This window comes from Sarcophilus harrisii, chromosome 2, assembly GCF_902635505.1.
Source record: "Sarcophilus harrisii chromosome 2, mSarHar1.11, whole genome shotgun sequence".
Lineage (NCBI taxonomy): Eukaryota > Metazoa > Chordata > Mammalia > Dasyuromorphia > Dasyuridae > Sarcophilus > Sarcophilus harrisii.
The window spans coordinates 36,594,859-36,617,209 of NC_045427.1; the positions used below are offsets into that span (position 1 = coordinate 36,594,859).

General features: G+C 39.2%; 1 protein-coding gene across 1 annotated transcript in view; it reads right to left on the reverse strand.

The window, feature by feature from the left end:
* CNGB1 (cyclic nucleotide gated channel subunit beta 1) overlaps positions 1-20,797 on the reverse strand; it is a 49,818-nt gene extending 29,021 nt beyond the window's left edge. Inside the window, exons 1-5 of the mRNA XM_031949924.1 lie at positions 20,297-20,797; positions 16,507-16,669; positions 4,406-4,513; positions 2,884-3,041; positions 1,133-1,291 (exon numbers count right to left, since the gene is read on the reverse strand). Coding sequence (XP_031805784.1) covers positions 1,133-1,291; positions 2,884-3,041; positions 4,406-4,513; positions 16,507-16,669; positions 20,297-20,519 — 811 coding nt within the window. The 5' untranslated portion in view covers positions 20,520-20,797. The remainder of the gene's footprint in view (positions 1-1,132; positions 1,292-2,883; positions 3,042-4,405; positions 4,514-16,506; positions 16,670-20,296) is intronic.
* Positions 20,798-22,351: the final 1,554 nt, after the last annotated feature.

A 22,351-nucleotide genomic window follows, 5' to 3' on the forward strand; every position in this document is an offset into this window, starting at 1 on the left:
GCAAATAAGGTGAATATAATTACAAGAAAAAGGAAAGAAGGAAACTACATTTCCCCAGGTTATGGAGGAGAGGGGGGAGAGGAAAAAAAGGAGGAGGAGGAGGAGGAGGAGGAGGAAAAGGAAAAGAAGGAAAAAGAAAGAGGAGAAAGAAAAAGAAAATAAGAAGAAGGAAAAGGAGGAGGAGAAGGAAGAGAACAAAAAGGGAAAGGAGGAGAAGAAAGAAGAAAAAGAAAAGGAAGAAGAAAGAGAGCAAAGATGAGGAATCCCAAGTTTAACTCACAAAGACATTTGAATAGTCAAATAGCAGAACTCCAAAGTCAACCAACTATTTCAGGCAACTAAGAGGAAGCTTTTTATCAACTAAGGAAAATCAATTTAAATAACTCTCATTTATGAGAAATCAATCAAAACACTGAAAATATGATTTTCTGAAAAGCCAAGAAGATAAGCTTACACCCTTCAAATTTTAGTCTAATTACATCAGTTTAAAAACATAGATTTTCAGCAGAACAGAATTTGAACCATTCCTTCAAAAAAAAGTGAGCAGTTTTTGTCCAGCCCTCAACACCATGTCTCTAAATAGTAGATGCTTATTAAACGTTTCTTGACTAATGTAGGCTGGCATTTTTTCCTACAACGTAGTGTCTTAGAGAATTTCCTAGAGCAGATTTGTTCAGGGTCCCACAGTGAGTCAAATACAAGCTTTCTTGGTTTTGAGATTGGTTCTGCCATAATCATTATGCCATACTACTTCTCTTTTCTTTTGAAAAGCAGAAGTTGTAGTTTGCATATCAGGTATAACATTTTGGGGGCCATCGGGTGAAGCTTCTGGATCTTTTCTCAGAATAAAGCATACAATAAAATCCATATGATTATAGAGAAAATCAATTATGTTGTGTTTTTGGAAAACTTAAAGTTCCTGGATTCCAGATTAAGAATCCCTGATCAAAGACATTTTCTTTAACCCTTCTTTATAGTTCAGGTACACTCACCCTTGGATCACATGCAAACCAGTACCTCTTCCTCCTTCTTCCCATCATTTCCAGCACATCCTCCCTTCCCCATTCTTTCCCCCCTCTCTTCCTCCTTTTCCTCATTCTTTGCATCAGATAACTTTCCATCCCTGACTTACTGGTGAGGGGATCAATGCTTTGGGGAAACCGGTACATCTTCAATGGGCGGCGTTTGAACTTGCAGCACAACATCTCACAGTAATGTTCCTCCTCTCCAGTCTTTTCAACCTCAGCAGCTTTGGTTTCTGGCGCTGGTTCTGGGGCTTTCTTGGCTGGGGCTATAGGAAAAGATGGGGAAAAAATCTTCCATCCAACCCAACTATAATCATTTTATCCCAGTTCATTCAGCCTCATAGTTCTAGCAATACACATACGCCCTTGCCTCAAACTCCTGCCCTTTTATCTTTCTAAGAACTGAGGAGAAAAGGAGAAAAAAGTGTGTCTGTTTTAAATAGCAGGGCAGGGTAAATTCAGGGAAACAAATCAATTAGCTTAGAAATTGTTCTTCAACCTGTACCAGCCACAACTATAAGAAAGCATATTGCAAGAATTGAGTAAAGTGGCCATTATGGACTTCCAGCATCCCAAGTAATGAGCAGAGTTTTCTCTTGGGACAGATGATTGTGTTCTCTCCTCAGAGAGCTTGGGCAGCAGTCCAGAAATTCTTGCCAACTAAAAATTCAGATGCTCTCCTCTAGAGTCATTCAGAATCAAGAGCATCTGGGGAAGGGGCAATGAGGAAGAATTGGGCATCTCAAATGAGCATCAAGGTACAATACTGGGTACCACTTATTCAAAGAGATCTTAGCTTTTCCCTGAAGGGTCCTGGAGGCTTTTGGAGAGACAGCTCTTGAAGAGTAGGAAGAGCTGTGGATCAGGAGTCAAAGGACCTGAAACTTAGGACCCTGAGAAAGATCTTTCATCTCTATAAATCTGTTATATCCCCATCTGAAAAGTGAAGTTATTAATTCTTTGCACCTCCCTAGCCCAGCTGGAGTGTCATGAGAAAAAAAATATGTTTATATAAACATGAGCTAGTGTGAGAAAATCAATGTGGTGTGACAGAAAAAAAAGTCTGGCTTTTGGATTCAAGAAAGACTCAAGGTCAAATTCTCTCCAAGCCTCAGTTTATTCATCTGTACAAGGAAAGAGACTTCAAAATTGTTTCCAGAATCTTATCTTCTTGCAAGATCAAATCAACTTTGAAGTTCCCACTTCAGAAGCCCTGCTCATTGGGCCCCCTTTTCCCTCTTTTTGGAGAGCATGGGCATGGATTTTTCCAGATTCTCCACTTAAGGAGAAGGTCTTCCTTAGGACAACTCAATTTTCCACTTGGCTGCCCCTGCCTCATCTGTGCCTCTGCCTCAGATCTCCTCCCCCCTTTTCAGTTTCTTTATTAGTTTGTCTTTTCCATCAGATTTTGCAATCATCAAGGGCAGGGTCTGTCTTGTGGTTGTTTTTTTTTTTTGTATCCCCATCCTTAACATAGTGGCTGGCACACAGTAGCTGTTTAATAAACATTGATTGGTTTTGCCTTTTTTTTCTCAGTGCTTAGCACAGCACCTGGCACATAGTAGGCACTTAATAAGTGATTAATGACTGACTGCAGTAAGATCACTTATTGCAATAAGGCACTAAATGGTCTCTTCAAGTTATAACATTCTATGATTCCACTAAGATTAAAATGTTTTGTTTTTCATCTCTCTGGGAATGAACTTTGTGCAGCTCAGCTTCCCTTAAATACAATCATGCACAAGTCAAGACATCACCTCCACGATGTCACTGTTCTTCTTTGGGAATGAAGGATGAGCAACACTCTGGGAATTGTGTCCAAGATTCCTCCCTCCTCCCTGCCTCATTACTCACTCACATGGTTTAGGGCTTTCCTCATCTGAAGTGACATCCGGATCAATAAGTTTCTCTTTTACTTTCTCAGTCCGTTCCTTAAAGAGTTTCACCAGCTCCTGGAGTCGGTCATTGATGACCGCACTATTCTGGCTGGCTGTGGACTCAGCACGTTCATCAGCACTGTGGAAGGGGAAGCAAAATATACTGAACATCCCTACTAATAACAACAATAATAATCCATGTAGAAAAACAAGTGGAGAATAAAGTCTGCTTTTTTTTTTCCCCCATTGCCTTCCATGTTCAACCTCTCAATCCTACCCTTATTCTGATTTTATATTGGAAAGAAAAAATTGCATCATTTTGTTTCAGGATTCATTGGTTGGATTGAGGTTCTGGGAATATTGGCATTTTCTGGCTTTGGTCCAATTCAAAAATTTGAGAAAAGTATAGAATCAGTTCTACTTGGAACTTTTTAGTGAAATTTGTTGATTTGTTTTTTTTCCCTCAAAAACTTTAACTAGCTAGTTGGATAGATAGAGGGAAAAAGTAGATAGATAGATAGATAGACAGGCAGAAAAAAAGAAAGAAAGAAAGAAAGAAAGAAAGAAAGAAAGAAAGAAAGAAAGAAAGAAAGAAAGAAAGAAAGAAAGAAAGAAAGAAAGAAAAGAAGGAAGGAAGGAAGAAAGAAAAAAGGAAAGAAGGAAGGAAGGAAAGAAAGAAACAAAGAAAGAAAGAAAAGAAAGAAAATGAAAAGAGAGAAAGATGAATAAATAGGTAGATAGCTGATAGTTAAGATAGATATATGAATAAGTAAATAAATAGATGAATAAGTAAATAGAGAGAAGGGTAGCTAGATAGCTAGAAGGGTCAATAGATGGTCAGATAGATGAATAAGTAGGTAGATAGATTAGATTAGATAGATAGACAGACAGATGAATAAGTAGATAGATAGATAGATGATAGATTAGATATATGGATGGATAGATGGATAGATAGATAGATAAATAGATAGAAAGATATAGATAGATTATATAGATAGATGGATGGAAAGATGAAGGAAGAAAGGGAAAAGGAGAGAACGAAGGAATATAAACTTCAACAATGAGATACAAAATAATAAATTGTGAGACACTGTTCACCTAGAAGAGAAGAAAAATAACACCATAGATAGAGTTGAAAGTTGGAAGAGGCTAGATCTAGTCTAATCCCTTTCTTTTACAGATGAGAAAACTGAGGCCCAAAGAAATGCTGTGGTTTGCCTAAGGTCAGTACCTAGCACACAGCAAGCACTTAATAAATGCCTTTCAGCATTCATTCAAGTAGCAAAACCAGGATTTGAATCTGGATGACCTGACTGCAAACCACAGCATATTATTGCCTCTCATGCTTAACCCTTTAAGACCCAAACATGTTGCTTAACATCATTACAAAATAAGCTAATTTCTGCCCTGTCAAAAAATTCATTATGTTCCACTTTTAATCAAAGAGTTATCAAAATGCTGAGCTAGCCTTAGTTATTCCTATTAGAGACATTTTCAACTCACTCGTTTCCTTGGGGACTGGATGGGCCAGACCAGGCAACAACTGGAGATTGTGCTGGAGACAGGGCCTTGAGCTCTTCCACCTCCTCATCCTGTGATGGCAGCCTCTTCCTAGAGAGAAATTCAAGACATTTTCAGCCATATGCAGGGGAACTCATGGAAGCAGCATCTATTTAAGCTCCACAAATGAGAAATACACAACCAGAATCATGTGTCAGCGGTGCCATTAGGGACAGCCTTCCAGGCAGCCAGCGGGGCCTCTGATTCCCCAAAGTGGGGTCAAGAGCAGGAGGCTTTTTAAAGGGAACCATCTTTCTTTTACCATGTTGATCTAGTCACAAATTGCAGTGCATTCAATGCATGTGCTCTTTCATATTGAAGGAAACAATCCTCATAAAGAAGGAGTCACCAGCAAGAGCCCTCAGAATAGTTGCACTGCCCCTAGACAACTCTCCCCCCTAGGAAAATAAAGATTGTGAGCCTTATTTTCTCAATTCCAAATTAATAGATAGATAGGCAATTGGAGAACAAAAGGGCACACTATATGAATATTGTAACTATGGACGGATTTCTCACTTGGGATCAAGGACATGGGAAATGTGTTCTTTATTTTGGCAGTCAGGTGGTACAGCAGATAGAGTTAGACTTGGAATCAAGAAAAGTCTTCTACTTGAGTTCAAATCTGGCCTCCAACGTTTTAGCTGTATTAACCTGAGCAAGTCACTTTACCTTGTTTTTTGGCTAAGTTTCCTCATCAATCAAATGAACTGGAGAAGCAAAAGGCAAACCACTCCAGTATCTTTGCCAAGAAACCCCCAAATGGGATCATAGAAAGTCAGAAAGAGCTTAAACCCAAACCTGGTGTATCCCTAGAGAAGATCTACATAATTTCCTTGATGAGATGGACAGGAAGAGACCCTTATGAAGTTGTGACCTTAAGAGCTTTTGCAGATACTACACGTTTCCTCCACACACACATATACCAGAAGCCATAAATACTGAAGACTCAAAAAATAAGTTCTTATCATCAAAGTCCTGGGCATTGTCAATACTATATAATTTTATCAATGGAAAAAGACTAAATAAAATGAATTACCATCTGCTTTGCTGCCTTACCCTAAGGACAATGGGCTTTTTAATTTAATTTCCAGATGAAGTTATCCTTTCTTCCCTTCCCTTCTCTACTCTCCTTTTTTCTCCACTCCCCCTTCCACCCCATTCACTCCCAGATATTCCCTTTCCTTTCCTTCCACTGCTTCTCTTTCCTCTCTCTCTCACTCTCTCTCTCAGACTCTGTATATGTCTCTCTGTTTCTCTTTCTCTGTCTCTTTCTTTCTCCTTTTTTTCCATCCTCACTCTCTCCCATCTGTCCTCTCCTCCTAATAACACAGAGCTCTTTGAAGGCAAAGATGGTCTTTCTTCTCTATTTGTATTGCCAATGCATAGCAGAATGCTTAGTACATAGTAAGGGCTTAATAAATGTTTTCATTCATCCATCCATTCATTAATTCCCTATGACAATCCTTCAAATATTGGAAGACAGCTATTTATCTGCTAAATGTCATCTATGTGCTATATATAGAGGCTTCTTTGCTCAGGGATAGACATCCTAATTCCTTCATATGCCTTAAATATGTCAGCTCCATCCAAACCTTCAAGTTATTTCCCCTAAAATGTGGTACCCAGAAATGAACACTGAACTTCAGATTTTAGCTATTTCTATTTGAAATAGCAGTGGGAACACTGGAAAGAAGACTGTTTGATTCACTTTTAATATCACAGATGTTTCTACAGTTGTAGAATGTTACTAAGAGAAATGCAGAATCCAAGGGTAACAGTTCAGATTGAAAAGGATTTGAATAAAAGCTTAGCCAGTATCCACTCAAGACTTAGGTAGTTAGGGCCTTTTAAGGACAGGGATCATTAAATCATTTGAAAGAATAATGTCAGAAAATGGACAAATTGCCTCTATAGGCCCCCAAAAGAGATCAAAGAGATGGAAAGGATCCATTTATACATAAAGAAATTTATAGCAGCTCTTATTGTAATGGCAAAAAAACTGGGAACTAAGGGGATGCTCAATAGCGTAGGAATGGCTAAATAAATTATGATGGAAAGATTGATGACATACTATTATATTGTAAGAAATAATGAAAGGGGTGGATTCAAAGAAGCTTGGGAAGATTTATAAGAACTGATGCAGCATGAGGTGAGAAGAATCAGAAGAATTTATTTACAATAACAACAGTGCTAAAAGACAAACTATTTTGAAAGACTTGAGACCCTAATACAATGATCAACCATGGATTCTAGAGGACTAAGGATTTATACCATCTGACTTCTGACCAAGAGGTAGTAGATGACAAAATGAGACACAGATTTTTGGACATGGCCAATGGGGGAATTTATTTTGCCTGATGATTAATGTTTGTAACAAAGGTTTTGGTTTTTTTTTCTAAATTGGGGAAAGATTGGGAACAAGAGAAAATAAATATCTGGCAATCTGAAAAATAAAATAAAACTTGAAAATAAACAAAATGTAAAATAAAACTTTTAAAAAGAAATAGAACAAAATATGCAACAATATTTTGATTTTTTTAAAGTATCCAACTGAATAAGCTAAGACAGAAAGGTATCCCTACCATCTTTCTAGCCTCCCCTATCAGAGTCTTCATCTTTCCATAATTCTCCATATCCATTGAAATCCTTTAAATTATACTCTCCCAATATCTCTTCTATCCACACCATCCACTTCTGCTGACATCACTCCAGCCTGAGTTCATCACCTCATGTTTGGACTATATCAAGAGCTAACGGCATGGAAAAAAAATTGGATTAAAAAATCTAGAAATCTGGTTTCTTATACTAGCATTGACATTGTCTGTGTGACTCTCCGGGAATCACTTCCTTTTACTGATTCTGTTTTTTCCTCTATAAGAGTTGATCTGGAGTATGTATACAAATTAGCTCTATGGCTCTGAGCAAGGAACTTCCTTTTACTGATTATTTTCTCCTCTATATGAGTGGGATTAGACCATAGATCCAGAGTTATAAGGAAGTTTAAAGATTACCTAGTCTAATTCCTTCATTTGACAGATGAGTAAACTGAGGCTCAGAGAGTTGAAGTGACTGACTCAAAAACTCCTACAAGTAATAAATGATGGATGTGAGTCATGAGCTGAGTTCCTTTAACTAGCATTTTCCCCACTGTATCATAATCATTAAGGGCTTTTTTCAGATTGGGCAGTCTCAAATTCTATGAATCATATGTGTGGAAGTTGCAAAGACGAAAATTTCAGCTTGATGTCTTAAAAGGCTTCCTACTAATTAAAGCAATACCAAAGTAGAATGAGCAGCCTGGGGAAGCTGTGGTTTCCACTTTATTCAAGGTCTTCAGGAAAAGGGTGTTGTAGGAGGTATGGCTTGGGGGTATGGCTTGAGCAAGATGGATGAGGATTTCCCTTGGCCAGATTAAATCTAAATGTCCATCAATCATTATTCTGGCAAACTAGAAAGAATTGGAATATAAACTGAGTGTTTCAGTGTTTCTTGCTAAAGTTTTATGCCTTGACAGGATGTCCTCGGATTCATTTAGAAGATTTCTTACTCTGTATTTCCGCTCTGGGACCAAAAACACTTAAGCCGTTGAAGGAAATCGCCTTGTTTAAATGCCCTGACATTTGAAGCACCAACTGGGCCAAACCAGGAAATTTGAAGTTGAGTTACTTTACAGATGCATCTAGAAGCTCTCCCTTTCTGACACCAGGGAAGGAAAAGGGGACAGACATACAATAGAGGTAAGTTATCAGGAGAGCACCATCAGTATCCCTGGATTTCCTGGCTTTCTCCTGAGGTGTCACAACCTCCAAGGTAAACCAGAAACTTATAATGAGAACTGAAGGTACAAATTTATGACCTTAATCAACTGGGCTAAATGGAATTTCCTTTTGGAGGGCAAAGGGGAACGTTGGTATAAGAGCCCTAGAGGTTTAAAAAAAATTTTTTTTTCATCTGTCTCCTGCTGTTGTTAAATCAATGTCTAGATTTTATCTCATGTATTTTACCTTAAATGGGCAGAGCCAGCTGGACACTGGATCATGAACTAGTTTCCAGGAGTTCAGGCTATAAAGTTACTACCTCTGCTCCACTGGGAAAGAGGCATCTTCTTGCAGGACACTCCCAGGAAGGAGCCAGCTTGCTTCCTGGGGAGAAAGCCTGGGAGGAGCAATACTATCTCTCTTTCTACCAAACCAGAAACCTGAAAGCTCACTCCATTCCTGGGCAGGAGTGCTCCCTGTTCCTGTGACCTCTCCCTCTGCTTGGCTGCTTCTTCCCAGGCCAACTGAGTCTTCAGTTCAGTTGTTAACTCATCACCCCCTTCAGCTCCAATTCTTAGGACTTCTTCCTCGTTAGTATGTAAGCATTTTGAGGGCAAGGATTGTCTTTCTTCTGGCTAGCATTCGTATTCATAATGCCTACTGTTGCTCTGTGACCCCATTTGGAATTTTCTCTGCAAAGATACTGGAGTAATTTGCTATATCCTTTTCCAGGCCATTTAACAGATGAGGAAACTGAGGCAAACAGGGTCAAATGATTTGCTCAGAGTCACACAGAAAATGTCTAAGGCCAAGTTTGAACTCAGAAAGATGAGTCTTCCTGAATCCAGGCTGGACACTCTATTCACTGTGCCATCTAGCTGCCCTTTAATAACATTAATTACTACTACAAATGTAATATTACAAAAGTATTCTTTGAACGATCATGCCTATAAAATTAGGGACCAACTTTCTTCCTCTGATTACTACTGTTGCTCCTAAAATATCATGATTATTAATAATCATAATCATATTTTATTATGTTATATTTAACTATATTATAGAAAATCATACAATATAATAATTATATATTAATGTATTATGTATTGCATGTTAATATTTTGTTATAGTATATTTAACACATTATATATCATTTTAAGTAATATATTTTACCTAAGTATCTTCTGCTATGTAGTAGAAGCTTGGGGGTCCCCATCCCCACCTTCTTACCTCCTAGGTGTGACATTCAACAAATGAAAAATATTCCCCTCTGCCCTAGAGCTGATCTGCCCTCAGCCATGGGTGAGGATCTGGCTATGATTCAAAGCCCCTGCTACACCATAAGCTATGCATTGCCTTCAATAGCTCCCTAGGCACCTTTTCAGCAGTCCCATAAGGATCCAAGAACTTGAGGGAGAAAAGGAAGAAGAAGGGCCCTTAAAGGTTATTCAGTCCAACTCTTTTTATGGAAATCATCTGACTAGCAATGTCAGCAAAATGAAAATCCATCTCTGGGACCAAATTGGCCACCAAGCACACCCTAATACACATCCCACGGGGCCTTCTTAACCCAAAGAAGTGCCTTTCCCTGACTACAATCACAACAATGAATTGCTAGAAAAAGCAAAACGATGCTACCTAGATGGTACAACCAAAGAGAGAAGGAGAAGCAGAACAGATTCAAGATCAACCACATTTGAACTACATGAGATTAATTCATTCCCCTCATTTTACAGATGAGTAAACCAAGGCCCAGAAGGAGGAAATTATTTGCCCAGAATCATATAAATAATTCACTTCCAGGTCTTCTGACTCACAATTCGGTATTCTTTCCATCATAATCACACTTGCTCTCATGATAATAAAGATAATGATTGTAACAACAACAGCTCACATTTCTATAGCTCTTTGAGATTAGAAAGTTCTTTTTTCAGGACAATCCCTGAAAGTACGCAGAGCAAGCATTTTTATCAGCATAGCCTGCATAATAATGTTCTGAAGATCAATACCTCCAATAATATTATTAATTCAGTTAATAAATCCTAACTAAATTCTTCTATCAGACTGTGAAACATTGTGGCATTTAATAAATTATAACAAAGTGTCCCCATATTGCTTAAGATCATATTTTTGAGGAAACAGTTAGTGGGTGTTAGGTACCAAATGCTAACTATTCCACAAACTGAAAACTGAGTCTCATAGTTCTCAATCAATCATTCAGTAAACATTTATTAAGTGACTACTAGATCCGAGGGATACAAAAAGCAGCAAAAGATAGTCTCTGCCCTCAATCAGCTTACAATTTAATAATAGATACTTAATAACTCTTTACTGAGTGAATAAATGAATGCATTTCCATGGTGGCAGGATTTTTGTGGTTACCCAACAGCAATTGTTAACAGTTTCTGGAGTTTATCAGAGTCCGTCACTTGGCTCCTAGTCAAACTGATTGGGACAGGTTGACATTTAGAACAAAGAAATTCAAAGGATTTAATTCTTTCTTGATTTTCCTGATCTTGGGCCAGGGGGTTTTGCCCAGCGATGATAGGGCTCTTGGCTCCATTGAGAACTTCCTTTAAGAGTCACAAAAGCCTTGAGCTTCAGAGTAAGGAAGTTGAGATAGCTCAAATATATATATATATATATATATATATATATATATATATATATATATATATATATATATAATTTAGGATCCCTAAGAACAAAGAGTACATTTGTAAAGAAGGATTGAAGGTTCCCACAATGGTCATTTCTTGCTATAGGGAAAAACAATTAGTATATTCACTACTCAGACCTATATATTGGGAAGGTTAATCATTTATAAATGAAACCTCATTTAATGAGATCTATAAATATGCTTTTGGTGAAAGCTTGCTAGTGCATGAAAGTTTTGACTGAGCCGGGAAATCTAATGTGGAATAAATGTAAGTTGTAATTAGGAGAAATCAACCCTATTATCATTGATTCATGAATAGAAGCAATTTTAACATGGGAAAGACATCTTTCTTAAAGCAAACAAGCAGGCAAAGAATCTTAACTTTTCAATCCTGAGCCAGGACATATAGGAAAATGAAGTAATAGGAAACATCGACATACCCAAACTAATAGCTTGCAGATTTTATCTTGATTTTTATCATTTATTTTCCAAAAAAACCCATCATCTCATGAATTCCAGTCCCAGGGATAACTATTTCCTGACCATCTCCATGTGGATGAACCCTCGGCATCCATCTCATCATTGTCCAAAATGAAACTTGTTAAATTCACCCTTCACGTCCTCCAAACTTTCCTATTTCTGTTACGGATGCCATCATATTTCCAATAAAGAAGACTTATAGTCATAAAATCATCTCTGATTTTTCAATCTTTCAGCCTCCTCCAAGTTTATCTTGATTTTACTTTTCTGACGTCTCTTGCATCCATCTTCTATACTGTTCACATGGCCACCACCCTAATTCAGTTCTCATCATATAAATCAGATCATATTTGTAAAGAGCTTAGCACAGTGCCTTGCACATAGTAGGTGCTTATAAACATTAGCTATCATCATCTTCATTATTATCACTTCTCCTCTGGGCTTTTGCATTGATCTTCTAATTGATCTTTCTCTTTTCAATCTCTCCTTCTATCCTCCTTTTCTCCCAACTCCTGACAATCAGTTCACATTTATTAAGTACCTACTGTATCCCAAACACTGTGCTAATATAAAAATGGCAAAGGAGCTTTCTTGTCCTGGAGAAGCTCACCCTTGTGAGTAGTGAACAGAAGTATCTGAAGTCTGTATTTAGGACATCTGACCATGTCACTCTTGTGAGTCAGTTGTGTCCAACTCTTCATGACCCCATTTGGGGTTTTCTTGTCAAAGTTATTAGAGTGGTTTGTCATTTTCTTCTTCAGCTCACTTGAAAGATGAGGAAATTGAGACAGCAAATAGGGGTAAGTGACTTGCCAGGGTCATACATGATTGGAGGCCAAATTTGAACTCAATAAGATGAGTCCTCCTGATTCCAGCCTCAGAGCTCTATATACTGCACTACCTAGCTGCCCATGTTATTATCAGATTAAAAATCTCCAGAAGCAGCTGATTGCCTTTGAAATAATATACAAGCTCATGGATCTGGGACTCATAACTCCCAGATCTTGTATATTATTCAGCTTCAGATTCAGAACTTGTATATTATTTCATAGTTGGCCTCTAATCTTCCTTCCCAGGATTGATTTGACGTTATTCCCCTTCAACTCCACCTTCCCACTCAACTATTTCTCTGAACTCATTCTTCTATTTTTTCCATCTCCATACTTTTGCAAAGGACACTTTGAAGCATCATGTCTTCTCCCTTCTACCTCTTGGCTTCCTTCAAGACTCATCTGAAGTTCCATTCTTTATGGGAAGACTTTCTTGGCCCTCTGGAATGGTAGTGCTAGTTCCCTCTTCGAATTATCATGTATTTTTGTATTTTGTTGCATGCTGTATCTCCTGATAAAATGTGAGCTACTTGAAGTCAAAAATTGTCATTCCCCCCCTTATGTCCTCAAGCCACAGCACAGTGTTTTTCACAATGTGAATGTGAAAGAAATGTGTTGAATGACTCATAAGAAGATACATAAAAATGAATGTATATGTATAACCTAAAAAATAAAACATATAAGAGCTAAAAAAAGAAAAGTGTTGAGTTGTTAATGAGTCTAATTCTCAGGGATTTGAATCTGATCGGCATGGAAAGAACCAACATGTTAGCTGTCTCTCCAGCCTGCTCACCTTCTCTCAAGGGGAGATTTGATGACAAATTTAATCTGGAAAGAAAAATAATCTTACCTTATCTCAAAAATAGCTTCAAAATAGATAATTCCCCTGTTTAATTTTGCTGGTTTATATATATAGGTTTTGATCAGAGGTTTTTAGCCTTTTTCAATGGTGCGGACTCTGGGGCATTCTAGAGAATTTAACTTAGGGTTACAAAAAAAAAAACAACTATATTGAAATAATTACCAAAATATATTTTTAAAAAGGAACTATACTCCTCAAAAAAAGGCTCACAAGTTAAGAATCACAGTTCTAGAGGGAGCTGGAAATTCCCTCATATTTTCAAATTCATGTACCACCAAAAGGAAGGCCTATTCAGTCAATCCTCTCTACTGAGTCGGACCAGAGGGAGCAAAGAGAGTTTTCTAAAAGTCAAAGATCATTCAAACCTCTAAGTCTGAAATGTTTTCTCTTTACCACTGCTCTTACTGACCTCCCTGAATTCTTTTAGATCCCAACTAAAAATCCTAAAAATGAGCCATCTAGGTGACTCAGTGGATAGAGTGCAGGGTCTAGAATCAGGAAACCTGACTTCAAATCCGGCCTCAGACACTTACCACTTATAAGTTCTAGCCTTTTCTCCCAGTTCCTGACAATTAGCATTTATTAAGTATCTACTATGTTCCACACATTGTGCTAAGTGCTGGGAATACCAAAAAAAAAAAAAAAAAAAAAAAAAAAAAAGGCAGAAGATGTTTACTATCCTGGAGGAGCTCAACCCTGAGGGAACAGGAGTATCTTACTGAGGATGAGGGTTAGTGGGGGGAGGATGGAGGGAGACAGTGGCCACCAGATGAAAGAGAGGGATCATCCTGTCAACACGTCACATTCCATTCATCTGCAGCTTTTCCACCTCAACCAAGTTCTCACTTTTGTTCCATCCCTGACCAACATACCCAGTCTCCTGGGCTGTGACTACAGCCCCTCATGGAGAAAATTATCTCTGAATCAAGTTCATAGGATTGAGAACTGGAAGGAAGCTAGAGCTCACTTAGTCCAAAACTCCTTATTTAACAGATGGGGAAACTGAGGTACAAAAAGGGTAAGTGAGATCCTAAAGTCCCACGGTGGGTAATGGGCAAAGCCAAGAGCCAAGTCCCAGTGCTCGGTTCCCCAAATCCAATTTCTTTGCACTAGAATATACCCTGCTTTCTTTCTGCAGGAGGCCCAGATGGATCCCTTTTTAAGAGTAATAATAAGGATGCTAATAGTAAGGATGCTGATGTTTGGTGCTGCTTTGGAAGTTTCCTCCCACTGGCCCTATGAGGGACCAGCGTTCAGCATTCAGCTCACGGCACTGACTTGAGATGCTGAGAAATCAGGGTTCGCCCTCTGCCTCCCCCTGCGGCTAGCCCACTACCCTGCTCTCATTGTCCCTTCCCCGTTAGTGTCCCGAGTCCCTAATCTCGACTTGGGGGCCCATTCTCTAGTCTGCTCTTCGCCAGGCAGAGCCCAACTGGTCCCTTGGCTGAGCTGCATTGTCAAGGGAGAAGCTTTGTTCAGCAGAGGCGGGGAAAGAGCCCCCTGACCCTCCCTCAATGGAGACCCCCCAATCTGCTGCCTGCTCTTCAAAGGGGGGGGCTTCCAATGAAGGTCTGAGGGCATATTTTTCACTTCTAATCAACTTCCCAGCATGAGGGGGGGAGGGGCGTCTCTGCTTCTGCAGGATGGGTGGTCTCCAAGTCCTGAGAAGAAAGGCCAAATCTGCCATCCCCTTTCATCTGAGCTAGATCTCAAACACTGCTCGAGGCTGATGAAACGCTGCTGCAGTAAGGCTCACCCGAGACAAGAGAGAAAGGGAAGCTAGAGAGGATTTACAGTAGGGCCACCATCATTTCTAAGCCTCAGCGATGTTCATTATTTTTCTCTATCACCCTCTTTCCCCATGTCAGTCTGTCTCCCTCTCTCTAACTCTGTCTCTCTCCCTCTCTCTTTGTGTCTCTCTAACTGTGTATCTTTGTTCCTCTTCTTCCCTTTCTCTCTCTCTCTCCCCCTCTCTCTTTCCCTCTCTCTCTTCTCTCTCTCTTTCTGTCTCCTCTTTCCTTTTCCTTCTCTATCTCTGCCTATCTGTCTGTCTGTCTCTGTCTCTCTTTGTCTCTCTCTCTCTCTGCCTTCATCTCTTTCCTATCTCCCTTTCCCTGTCTTTATCTCTCCCTTTATTTCTGTCTCTGTCTCTGTTTTTCTATTTCTCTCATTCTTCCCCTTGTTCTCTCCCTTTCTTCTCCCTTTCTCTTTCTATTTCTGTCTCTCTCTGTTTCTGTACTTCTGTCTCTATCTCTTCCTTTCTCCCCTTCCCTCTCTTTTCCCGTTCTCTATTTCTCTGTCTCTCTGTCTCTGATTCTCTCTCTGACTCTGTCTTTGCATCTGTCTGCCTGTCTGTCTCTGTGTGTATTTCTGTCTTCATCTCTTTCCTTTCTTCCTTTCTCTCTCCTTCTTTCTCTCTACTTGTCTCTTTCTATCTTTCTGTTTCTCTCCCTCTTCCCCCTTTTCTCCCTTTCTCCTTCTCCCTTTCTCTCTCTCTCTGTATTTCTGTCTCCATCTCTTTCCTTTCTTCCTTTCCCTCACCTTTCCTCCTCTCTATTTCTCTCTCTGTCTTTCTGTTTTTCTCCTCCTCTTCCTCTTTATCTACTTTCTCCCTCTTCCTCTCCCCTCTCTGTATTTCTCTAATTCCAATTCTCCCATCTCCCTTTCTCCCCCCTTTTTTGTCTCAGCGTCTGTCTGTCTCTATCTGACTGCTTTGTATCTCTTTCTCTATCTCTCTGTTTCTGTTTATATGTGTGTTTCTTTTCTCTCTCTCTCTCTCTCTCTCTCTCTCTCTCTCTCTCTCTCTCTCTCTCTTTCTCTATCTTTCTCTCTCTGTCCAGTAAGTCACAAGTTTCCAAGCTATTGCACAGAGCACTTGAGAGATAAGGTTTTTGAAAACTGGAATGATCCTGTGTGATTTCTTATAGAACTGGGATGAAAAATACACCAGAGGCTGAGCTCTTGGTCAAGTTAGCATTGCTCTTCCCTCTGAAATAAGGATGGGCTGGCTTTCAGATCACTAGGTAAATCTCCAAACACCCCAGAGGGTGAGGAGATGACAAATACTATCTGTCATTAGTTCATAGATTTAGAGCTAGAAAGATCTAGCCCAAATCCCCTTTATTTTTATAGATGAGGGAAGTGTTAAATGACTTGACCAAAGTCACATGGGTCACAAGTAGCAGAGCTGGATTTGAATCCAAGTCTTCCAATCCCAAATCCAAAGCTCTTTTTCTACTCCACCAAGCTGACTATATATCAGCATATCATTCATGCACCAAACCCAAGTTGTAGTCTTTTAACTAAGCTAGTCACTGATCCTCTTCATGTCTCAATTTTCTCAGCAAATGGGAATGATATTTCCTACCCTGCTTACTTCACAAGGATGTTAAGAGGCTGTCAGGAAGCACAGCCATGGGAAGGAAATTGGAAAAGTCTGGCTCTACACCGTCCATTACCTGATGGTTCCCGGAGCTCCGCCAGGCACCGTGAGGGTTTCTGATTTGGCTGGGGATGGTGGTGGCAACACTGGGCTTGGGGACTTTTCCTCCACCTGGAGGGGCTCACTCTCGGTGTCAGCATCTTCAACTTTCACAGCTGGGTGTTCTCTTGTGGCAGGCACTGGGAGAGAAGGAGAAGGAGGAGGAGGAAAAAAATTAAGAGTCAGAGAGAAAAGAGCTCCCAATTGACTCACTTAGCAGAGCCTCCAGGGACGTGCTAATTATTGGTTGGGGAGAGAAGCCACTCCTGGAGAAAAATGTGAAAATTTTGTTTTTGTTTTGCCCTCTGGCAGAGTCACCTTCCTGCTCTCTAAACATTAGGTTTCTTGACCAGCAAACTCTATCCAGACCTGGAAGAGGCTCTTATTGCTCCCAGATTGTGAGTTACATCACTTCTAAATAAGTTTGCCGGGACCTGCCTGGAGGAGCCCAATTTTGAAGTTTTCTCCCTTCGTTTCATTTGCAAATTTCCCTAAGCTCAAAATGATTCAAAGTCCTGGGTGCTATCAGTGAGAAAGCAGGGTGCCCAGGAATGAATCCCTGGCCAGCTCTCTGAAATGGGGCTACACTCAGTGAGCATCCCCCTGCCAACACATCCATCAGGGGAACCAAAGGGGGTAGTGGCTAAGCTGAGCCACAATCAAATTCTAAAGTCTGGAAGTGTGGCCTTGGTGAGTCCTGCTTCACAATTCTGGCTTCTTTCCCCACTTTTAGCACCTCTCTCTCTATCCCCTACATGAGAGAGAAAGGAAGAAGGAGAAAGGGAGAAAAGGGGGGAAAGGGAGAAAAACAGAAAGATAGAGACAGAAATACAGAGAAAGAAGGAGAGAGAAAGGGAGAAAGGAAAGAGAGGAAGATGAGAAATACACACAGAGACAGACAGATAGGCAGACAGATGCAGAGAGGGATGCAGCCTCTCCCATTGTGGAGAGTCACATTATCATTTAGATGATTCACCTAAATCATTCACACTATGGGATGTTAATTAATATGTCACTAATGGTGATATTTCAGGTGACCATGGACAAGGTTTTTTGGAGGAGTAAACCATCCCTCTCTATCTGTTGAAATTCCTTCCTCCAAGACCCAAATCAGGTACTACTTTATCAGTGAAGCCTTCCTTGAGGCCCCAGGTGAAAGCTCTTTCTCCTAATTTCTTTGAAGACTCTGCCTAAATATCTCCTATGTATTTATTTTGTTCTCCATCTGTGTATACATTTACATATATACTTATTTATATATTTAAATACACATTTTATTTATACTTATTTACATATAACTATCAATACATATATCTATACATATGAATCTATAGATATGTATATATAGATATATACATATGTGTGTATATATACATATATGTGTATGTATATATGTGGCTATATACATATGTGTGTATATGTATATATGTATGTATATGCATGTGTGTATCCATATATATGTATATAAGTGTGTGTGTGTGTGTGTGTGTGTGTGTATACAGCCCACACACCCTATTCCAGATTTTTTTTTTTTTGCTGTGGCAATTGGGGATAAGTGACTTGCCCAGGATCACACAGATAGGAAGTATTAAATGTCTGAGACCAGATTTGAACTCAAATTCTCCTGACTTCTAGATATTAAGGTGGTTGGGCTATATCTATTTTTTTCAAGCAATAGTATGTGCTTAATAAATTCATGTTGGAATTGTGGCACCCCTTGAATCAGAAGCTAAAGTTAATGGTCTGCTTCTTCTGTCAGCCTTTGTTGTAGGTAAAGAGAGATCAATGAGGTTGGTGCCGGCCAGAATACAGCCAACAAAAACCAGCAGAAGGTCCCATGCTAAAAGTGCCTGGTTAAAATCCTTGGCTCCAGCCAAGTAACTGTCTTAGAGTTAGAAAATTCTTTCTAACTTCTATTATAGAAGTCTGTGTGCTCAAGACCAAATTCATTGATTCCCCAAAAGAAAGAACTGTTGGAATTGAAGTCAGAAGACCTGAGTTCATGGTGTAATGGACAATGCACTGGAGACCTGCTGGGTCCCACTTTTGGCATTTACTAGCTATGTGACCATAGGGAGTCACCAAGCATTTCTAGGCCTTTGGTTCCATGCATAAGATTGAGTTAATGACATCTAATTTCACTTTTTCACCTTTATATCTATGAGTCTGTGATTGACTCTTTGTGTGAAGTAAGTCCTTTCTCCTGCTTGGACCTGAATTCCCTCATTTGTAAAATGAGAAAATTGGACTAACTGATCTCTATGATCCCTTACAGATCTCTGTCTATGATTAAATCAGATGCCAATTTTATTCAAATGTCAAAGCACTCGACAATTTAGAAATATTGCTATAATCCTATTAAAGTTCTTCAGAAGTTTGGGTCTGAAGGGACAATAAAATTTCCTTCACTCTTGTGATGCTTCCTGATTTGAGCACACCAATGACCTTTAGGAACAATGATCAAAAATCTAGATCAGGAGTGTTTAACTTGGAGCCCATGAGCTTGTTTTTTTTTTTTTTCTTTTTTGATATTTTGATAATTATGTTTCCATATAATTGGTTTCCTTTGTAATAGTTTCACTAAATATTCACTTATTTTACCTATATTCACTTACATCATTCACTTAATTATTTACTTTTTTACCTATATTCATTTGCATCATTCACTTAATTATTCACTTACTTTACCTATATTCATTTACATTATTCACTTATTTTATCTGTATTCATTTATATTATTCATTTAGTTATTTAATTATTTTACTTATATTCACTTACATCGTTCATTTAATTATTCACTTATTTTTATCTATACTCACATCATCCACTTAATTATTCACTTATTTTATCTATATTCATTTACATTATTCACTTAGTTATTTACTTATTTTACCTATATTCACTTACATCATTCATTTAATTATTCTATTATTTTACCTATATTCACTTACATTGTTTACTTAATTATTCACTTCTTTTACCTATATCCATTTACATCATTCATTTAATTATTCACTTCTTTTACCTATATTCTCTTACATTATTCACTTATTTTATCTATATTCATTTATATTATTCACTTTGTTATTTACTTATTTGACTTATATTCACTTACATCGTTCATTTAATTATTCACTTATTTTACCTATATTCACATTATCCACTTAGTTATTTACTTATCTATATTCATTTATATTATTCACTTAGTTATTTATTTATTTTACCTATATTCACTTACATCGTTCACTTAATTACTTACTTATTCTACCTATATTTACTTACATTATTATTCACTTGATTTTTCACTTATTTTGCCTATATTCACTTACATCATTCATTTAATTATTCACTTATTTTACTTATATCCAATTACATTATTCATTTAGTTTATTTATATTCCCTTGTATTACTCACTTCATTATTCAGAAAAAGCCACCACACTACTAAAAGCGTCCCACAAAGATGCTGCAGATGCCCTGGATCAGGTGATGGTCAATAGTGACCGTCATTCCTGTGCTATCTCCCTTCCTTTTTCATGTCTATCAGCCAGAAACAAACCCCCCCCCCACCTTTGCCCCCTATCCCGGCTGGCTCACCCCTTGCCCATCTCTCCCCAGAAGCACAAATCCACGTCCCAGGCAAGCAGACCACTCCAAGGACCTGCCATGACACCGCTAAAGAGGGCACGGCTGAGAACATGCAGATCCCAAAGCTGGCATGCGCTACCATCCCTATAGGGCTGCCATGCAAGGGAAGGGTCATACTACCTAAGCGGCGGACTGAGCGCTTTGCCTCCTTCACGAAACTGGGCTTCGACACCCCCGTCCTCCTGTTGACAAGGACAGGGATGCGGGTGGTGGGGTACCGGTAGCTCGGCACATTGGGGAGATGCTCGGCTATGTTTTGGGAAGCAGCATGGGGGGTCCTGTGGCTAAGCGGCTTGTCTTGGACCAGGCGATCTAACTCCACATCTCGGCTTTGATTAGACATGGCACAAGAGGCCTTGGAGCCTCAGGCAAAGGCCAGGACCCCAGAGACTGTAACAAGAAACACAGAATCATGTGAGATGTGATGTGGCGGCGGCTGCTGGTTAAGTGGTTCCCTTTATATAGAAAGACATCGGTGGTCCTGTGGCTGGAGCTCCCAGAAATAAACTCTCTCTGGACTCATGTCCATGAAGACTTTCTAAATCGGTCCTAATATCACCCCTAGCACCCTTTGTCCCTAGTTCCCCATGCTTAGAACTCTCTTCTTCCACTTCCTGGATTCTCTGGATTCTGCAAGAAGTCCTTCCTGGTCATCTTCAATTGATCCTGTATCTCTTTTTCAAACACAGTTATTTACATGTCTTCTAGTAGACTGTAAACTCCTTGAGGGCAGGAACTCATTTTCATTTGTTTAAATTAAATTGAATTGAATTCTTCTCCCTAGGATTTTTATGAAAAGGAGCTATCTGAGCATTAGAAATCTAGCATAGGACCCAGAAAACCCTGAGCCCCTTTTCCTTCCAGGTTACCCATGCTACTTAGATTCAGGATCTTAGACCATATAGCTCCCACCAAAAGACCAAAACAGTCATAGGATCTCAGAATCAGAAAGGGCTTTGCTCAGTCTCCCAGCCCAGTCAATTCTCTTGACAACAAGTAGCTCTCCATTCTCTTTCTTGAATTTGTGAATTATACAGACATGAGACAAGTGTCTTGTCAATCAACCAATCAATAAACACTTATGCAGCCTCTGTCTCTCATGAAGCAGATCATTCTGTTGTTGGATAGCTCTGGTTATTATTACAAAGTTCATCTTTCTAAGTCATCTTGCTGCTTTTATATACTCCATCCACAAGCATTTTTTTTTGCGAATGTTTTTTTCATTTTTCATTTTTTTTGCTGAGGCAATTGAGGTTAAGTGACTTGCCCAGGGTCACACAGCTAGGAAGTGTTGTTTCTGAGACCAGGTTTGAACTCAGGTCCTCCTGACTTCAGGGCTAGTACTCAGTCCACTGCATCACCTAACTGCCTCCCCCCCACAAGTATTTATTAAGTGTTTACTATACCCTGGTCACCGTGCTAGGAATCCAAGACGCAAATACTAGAATGGAACAGTTCCTAATTGCAAAGGATTTACATTTGAGCCCTTTATTGTCATCTTGCGTGGTTTCTCAAATGTATCAGACATTGGGAGCTTTTTCATCCAAACCAGATTGAAAAATCCCCAAAAGGTGGGAACGCTACATCTTGCTCCTCTGTTATCTCCCATGGGGACTAGAAAAGGGTTAGCTGGGGACACGGTCACCATTCAGTAAACACTTGTCGAGTTGAATCGTACAACCCAAATACTGAGCAGCAAAACCCAGTGATGAAGCAACTTTTAGGATGAAGATTTAATGCTTCTGGGGGGTCAGATCTTATTATGTTCCTCTGCAGTTCTTCATCACTCTATCAATAGATGGAGTACACAGCACTCACTATGACAGGGACCTAAATGGTGGTTTTGAATTTCATACAGTTGACCATGGGATACAAATGAAATATAAATTCTGCCGTGCCTTTGGGCAGCATCTGATTGTTAAATGGAGCAGATTAGTCTAGGATCAGACTATAAGGATCAGAAAATGAGTCTCTGTGTGTGTGTGTGTGTGTGTGTGTGTGTGTGTGTGTGTGTGTCTGACCTGATTTTCATGCAAGAGTGGAATAATCAACTTCAGAAGAAAAAGATGGAGGAGTTGCAGTTAAACAATAGTTTATATGAAAAAGATCTGGGGGTTTAAGTTGACTTACAAACTTACAAACTTACAAACACAACACTATTATATGACTGCAAAG